Raw genomic sequence first — 6,261 nt, forward strand, 5'->3', positions numbered from 1 at the left:
CCCCTGGTAAGGTGGGGGGAGTACATTGGGTGCCCATTCCTCATCACGGTCACCGTCCGCAAACAGGGTCGGTATTCCAGACATGGGTTCGGGATCCCTTGTTTCCCTGTCAGTTCGAACTTTAGACTGATGTTCCTGCCCTTCTCTCCTATCTAGGCCGGCCTTGGTTTGCTGATGTTGTTTTTCCTGCTCTCGTTTTCGGCACCCATTCACCCATTCACACTCCACCTTTAGCGTCTCCCAACCTTCTGCAGTACGTACCTCTCTCCCTTTGTCACACGCATTATCCCTCCAACTTGCTCATCATGTACTGTTCAACTTTGCATCTGCCTTATCCTTCCATTGCCTTTTCAACAATTTCCACTTCTTCCCACAGTTCATCTTCCAGATCAAAGTTACTGCTTGTTCTCAAGAGGTGATATCGCCGGCTCCCGCCCAGTGGCCACATTCTTTTCGCCAATCGGTTTATTCAGCGCTGCAGTCAAAATTCACAAATCTTTTTCCTTGTCTGGAAAACTCTCACACACATTGTGTAGGGCTGCACTCGGCCCATTCGTATCACTCGACTCCATGCTCTCTAAGTAATTTACCCGGCACAAAGCCTCCTGCTCAATTAACAATCAGATAAATTTACCCAGCAGGCACCACGTGCTGAATTGATAAATTTACCCAGCATGTCTGTCGCCTTCCCAGTTAGTAAAATTAACCCGGTACCTGCTTAATTAATAAAATTTGCCTACCTTATACAAGTCTTCCGACAGATACTTTCCCGATCCTGTCAAGATATGCAAGCAGCCCTCAGCGAAGAACCGTGCCTCCAAAGGAACTGACGGAGAGCGACAAAAGGTGAAATACCGGTTTGGCGCCCGGTCGGTCTCCGCAGTCCCCGGAGTGGTCCGGCCGCTTACTCAGTCTGTCTGCTTCGCACTCTCTGTATTGGGATCCTGTTCGTGACGCCCAATGTTAAACTCGGGAGACCAGTTTCCTCTCGGCACCACAGTTTATTGCATTCTTTTGCAAGAGTCTGAGACCCAGTTATCAAAGGGAAGGCATGTCAGTGCTGCCAACCATCTGACAAGTGGACTCTCTCAGTCAGGTTACAGCAGTATATTCATACATAGTAAGTCCCATACATCACTGTTGCAAGCTGCTATTAGAACTGGTATGCCCACCAAGTCTGTTGGTGCAAAACTTAATGTCTTAGATAACAGAGTGCACTAACTCAAGGCTTGAATATAGATGGATATACAGTCCAGTCCTTATCAGCTATTCCCTTTGCAAGGTCCTGACTTCATTCCAGACAGATGTTCATTGCTGACCTTATCGATGAGTCCTGACTCAAACACGAGTACAATATATATTATCAAATTCTCAATGTCCCTCTGACAATTAAAAGGAAACCAGTATAAGCCATTGACTTTCTTAACTGCTGAAGACAGAGCTTACTTTAGTTCAAAAATTCCTGTTCAGTCCCAATTATTCTTTTATCTAGAGGTTACTTAGGTTCAAAATAATTTTTTATATATCCGCATTTCCTCAGAATGGTTTCTCCCCAGTGTGAATTTGCTGATGCCTCGAGAGCTGAGATGAACGACTGAATCTTTTCCCACAGTCTGAGCAGGTGAATGGCCTCTCCCCAGTGTGAACAAACTGATGTTCTTTCAGCTGAGCTGAATCGGTGAATCCCTTCCCACACTCTGGGCAGATGAATGGTTTCTCCCCAGTGTGAATTCGCTGGTGTCTCAGGAGTTGAGAAGAACGACTGAATCCTTTCCCACATTCAGAGCAGTTGAATGGCCTCTCCCCAGTGTGGACTCGCTGATGTAACTTCAGTTGAGATGACTGAGAAAATCCCTTCCCACATTCAGAGCAGATGAACGGCTTCTCCCCAGTGTGGACTCGCTGATGCTCCTTCAGTTGAGATGACTGTGTGAATCCTTTCCCACATTCAGAGCATATGAATGGTTTCTCCTCACTGTGATCTAACTGGTGCGTTAATAGACTAAAACGCCGAGTGAATCCTTTCCCACAGTCTGAGCAGGTGAACGGCCTCTCCACAGTGTGAACAAACTGATGTTCTTTCAGATGAACTGAATCGGTGAATCCCTTCCCACATTCTGAGCAGATGAATGGTTTCTCCCCAGTGTGAATTTGCTGGTGTCTCAGGAGTTGAGATGAACGAATGAATCCTTTCCCACATTCTGAGCAGCTGAACGGCCTCTCACCAGTGTGAACTCGCTGATGTACCTTCAGTTCAGATGACTGAGCAAATGCCTTCCCACATTCAGAGCAAGTGAACGGCCTCTCCCCAGTGTGGACTCGCTGATGTAACTTCAGTTGAGCTGTCTGGGCAAATCGTTTCCCACATTCAGAGCATATGAATGGCTTCTCTCCAGTGTGGACTCGCTGGTGTCTGTGTAGATTGGACGAGTGAGTGAATCCCTTCCCACAGTCAGAGCAGGTGAACGGCCTCTCACTAGTGTGAACTCGCTGATGTAACTTCAGTTCAAATGACCGAGCAAATCCTTTCCCACAGTCAGAGCAGGTGAATGGCTTCTCTCCCGTATGAACTCGCTGATGTGACTTCAGTTCAGATGACTGAGTGAATCCTTTCCCACATTCAGAGCATGTGAATGGCTTCTCCCCAGTGTGAACTCGCTGATGTCTCTGTAGGTTGGACGAGTGAGTGAATCCCTTCCCACAGTCTGAGCAGGTGAATGGCATCTCCCGAGTGTGAACTCGCTGATGTACCTTCAGTACAGATGACCGAGCGAATCCTTTCCCACATTCTGAGCAAATGAATGGCTTCTCCCCAGTGTGGACTCGCTGATGGGACTTCAGTTCAGATGACTGAGCAAATACCTTCCCACATTCAGAGCAGATAAATGGCTTCTCCCCAGTGTGAACTCGCTGGTGTCTGTGCAGGTTGGACGAGTGAGTGAATCCCTTCCCACAGTCTGAGCAGGTGAATGGCCTCTCCCCAGTGTGAACTCGCTGATGTACCTTCAGTTCAGATGACCGAGCAAATCCTTTCCCACATTCAGAGCAAGTGAATGGCTTCTCCCCAGTGTGGACTCGCTGATGCTCCTTCAGTTGAGATGACTGGGTGAATCCTTTCCCACAGTCTGAGCATGTGAATGGCATCTCCCTAGTGTGAACTAACTGACGTTGCAGCAGGTGAATCGACTGAGTGAATCTCTTCCCACAGTCTGAGCAGGTGAATGGGCTCTCCCCAGTGTGAACTCGCTGGTGTCTATGTAGTGTGGACGAATGAGTGAATATCTTCCCCGATTCAGAGCAAGTGAATGGCTTCTCCCCGGTGTGAACTCATTGGTGTCACTGTGGTCTGGTTGAGCGTGTGAATGTCTTCCCACCATCCGAGCAGGTCAATGTCCTCTCACTGGTGAACTTTAGGATATATCTTCAGCATCGATGACAGAATGTATTGCTTCCCGCTGTCAGAACAGGTGGAGCATCTCACTGTGGTGTGAACTTGCTGATGTATCTTCAGGCTGGATGACTGAGTAGTTCCCCTCCCTCACACAGAGCAGGTGAACGGCCTCTCCCCACTGTGAACTCACTGGCGTGTCTGTGGGTAGGCTGTGAGTGAATCCCCTCCCTCACACAGAGCAGGTGAATGGCCTCTCCCCACTGTGAACTCACCGGCTTGTGTGTGGGTAGGCTGTGAGTGAATCCCCTCCCTCACACTGAGCAGGTGAATGGCCTCTCCCCACTGTGAACTCACTGGCGTGTCTGTGGGTAGGCTGTGAGTGAATCCCCTCCCTCACACAGAGCAGGTGAATGGCCTCTCCCCACTGTGAACTCACTGGCGTGTCTGTGGGTAGGCTGTGAGTGAATCCCCTCCCTCACACAGAGCAGGTGAATGGCCTCTCCTCACTGTGAACTCACTGGCGTGTCTGCGGGTAGGCTGTGAGTGAATCCCCTCCCACACTGAGAGAAGGAGAATGATATCTCACTGCGATCAATTCTCTGTAATTCAGACAGTCAAACGTTTGAATCCCTTCTACAATCAATGCAGTAGAAGAACTGATCTCCAGTGAACAAATGCTGGTGTGTTCTCAGCTCCCCGGTTCAAGTGGATTTCACTGAGTTACAACAGAATGCTTGATTTCAGTGACAGAACACATTACCAGATGTTATGAGATAATTCTTCATCTCCGTGGATCGACAACAGAGGTGTTGGTGTTGCAAAGAAAATATTTGGTCACTCCTTAAATATCCAGTCATTCAGCAAAACTGATGTGTTGTTGTGTTTGAGATTCCCATGCGCAAGTATTCTGCCATTTCAAACCTGTAAAAAATATTTGCAAAAGACATCAATGGGAGAAGGAGAGTATTTCAGGAGAGATTATAGTCTGTGGTGATCTGGCGATGGGCATCTCCACCTACCTGCCTTTTCACCATAACCCTTAATTCCCCTACTATGCCAAAATCTATCCAACCTGATTTGAAGACAGAATACAATATTATGTTAGGACTCTTGGCAGTGTGGAGGATCAGCGAGATATTGGGGTCCATGTCAATTTTACAATTAAAGGCGCAGCGCTGATTGTCATTGTTGTTAATAAGGCCTTCATCAACCATGGAACTGAATTCACGAGTGGTGAGGTAATGTTGCAGCTGTACAAGACCTGATTTATACCCCACTTCAAGTATTCTGTTCAGTTTCCTCATTACAAGAAGGATGTGGATACTATAGAAAGAGTGCAGAGGAGATTTACAAGGATGTTGCATGGATTGGAGAACATGCCTTATGACAATAGATTGAGCGAAATTTGTAGCGAAGGAGGATGAGAGGTGACCTGATAGATGTGTAAAAGATGATGAGAGGCACTGATCGTGTGGACAGCCAGAGGCTTTTTCCTGGGGCTGAATTGGCAAACACAAGGGGCATTGTTTTAAGGTGCTTGGTCGATTGGAATGTCATAGATAGGTTTCTCACACAGAGTAGCAGGTGTATGGAATACACAGTCAGCGATGACAGTACAGACAGATACTATGCAGTCTTTTGAGAGATTCAGATAACTTCATGGAGCTCAGAATACACAGAGTGCAATGCAGTTGGAAAATAGGAGGCAGTTTCTGGAACAGGTTACATGGACGGCACACTGTGTATTATATTGTAGATTTCCATGTTTCCATAAGCACTCATCCTCTAACAAGGCTCGGATCAGACATTCTGACTGACCATCAAATTATCTGACTACATCCCTGTCTTTATGAGAATGGGCTGTTTCTGACCTCAATCAACCTGTGACTTGGCTCAACTTGTCTCTCTCCTTTGGGATTATTTCAAGTTCTGGTCGTGTTCCACAATACTACAAAGATCACGTGTTACTGCATGTACGATCCTGGAGATTTACTAATTACTTGGATCGCCCCCCCCCCCCCCCCCATCTGCTGATTGACAGTGATGAACCCATCGATGGCAATGCCAATGAATATATAGTGGAGGGCAGTGGTTATTCTCATTGGAGTGCGGCACCTTTGTGATCTGAAAGCCAGAAGTCACTTGTCATCGAGGCAAAGGTGTTTCATATCGTTATTGACCCAGAGAGAACTAAATCTGATGGAAGGTTTTATTTCCGTACAGCACTAATTGACATTTTCACTGACTGGAAGGTAAACTCTCCAACCGAGCTTAACTGGGAACTATACTTTCGTTCGGAGTTCATAATCCTCGGATTTACATAGTGGAGCACGGCGACGTTCAGGAGATACATCCGCTCGCAGTTCCTTCGAATGTACGGAACAACACCGGTACTATTGCCCATGGCTGCCTCTTTACCCAGAAACCCTCACAAAGAGAAACCTCCCGGTGTTGTTGGGTTGGTTGTGGGCTGGGCTGAGAGGTTGGAAGGTGGTGGTGCATGTGTGAATGTGGTTTGGAACTTGTTGAGGGAAAGAGAGTGGGGAAGGAGCGGGAATTGCTGGGAGGGGGTTGCCTGGGTCTGGTAATGGCAGACAAGGTGAGAGGAGGGGCTGAGGGAAAGAGAGTGGGGAAGGAGTGGGAATTGCTGGGAGCGGGTTGCCTGGGTCTGGTAATGGCAGACAAGGTGAGAGGAGGGGCTGAGGGAAAGAGAGTGGAGAAGGACCGGGATAGGGATTTGGGAGCAGAGGTAGGCAGCTGGGGAGAAATGGATTATTGTGAAGGGAGAAACAAAAAGGAATAAGGAGATAGTGAGGGGATGGATGAATGAAAATCAAGACAAAGGGAATAAAAGAATAAGAAATGACAGT

General features: G+C 47.5%; 1 protein-coding gene across 1 annotated transcript; it reads right to left on the minus strand.

The window, feature by feature from the left end:
- Positions 1–219: 219 nt before the first annotated feature.
- Positions 220–3,696, minus strand: LOC132385832 (zinc finger protein 420-like). The gene has a single exon (XM_059958059.1). The coding sequence runs from the start codon at positions 3,142–3,144 to the stop codon at positions 1,537–1,539; it is 1,608 nt and encodes a 535-aa protein (XP_059814042.1). The 5' UTR covers positions 3,145–3,696; the 3' UTR covers positions 220–1,536.
- Between the last annotated feature and the right edge of the window lie 2,565 nt (positions 3,697–6,261).

This window comes from Hypanus sabinus (genome assembly GCF_030144855.1).
Source record: "Hypanus sabinus isolate sHypSab1 chromosome X2 unlocalized genomic scaffold, sHypSab1.hap1 SUPER_X2_unloc_25, whole genome shotgun sequence".
Taxonomy (NCBI): domain Eukaryota; kingdom Metazoa; phylum Chordata; class Chondrichthyes; order Myliobatiformes; family Dasyatidae; genus Hypanus; species Hypanus sabinus.

What these genes read in the sequence shown, in the direction of transcription:
- LOC132385832 (XM_059958059.1), bottom strand. Translation starts at nt 3,144, where the DNA reads ATGCCATTCACATGCTCAGACTGTGGGAAAGGATTCACCCAGTCATCT.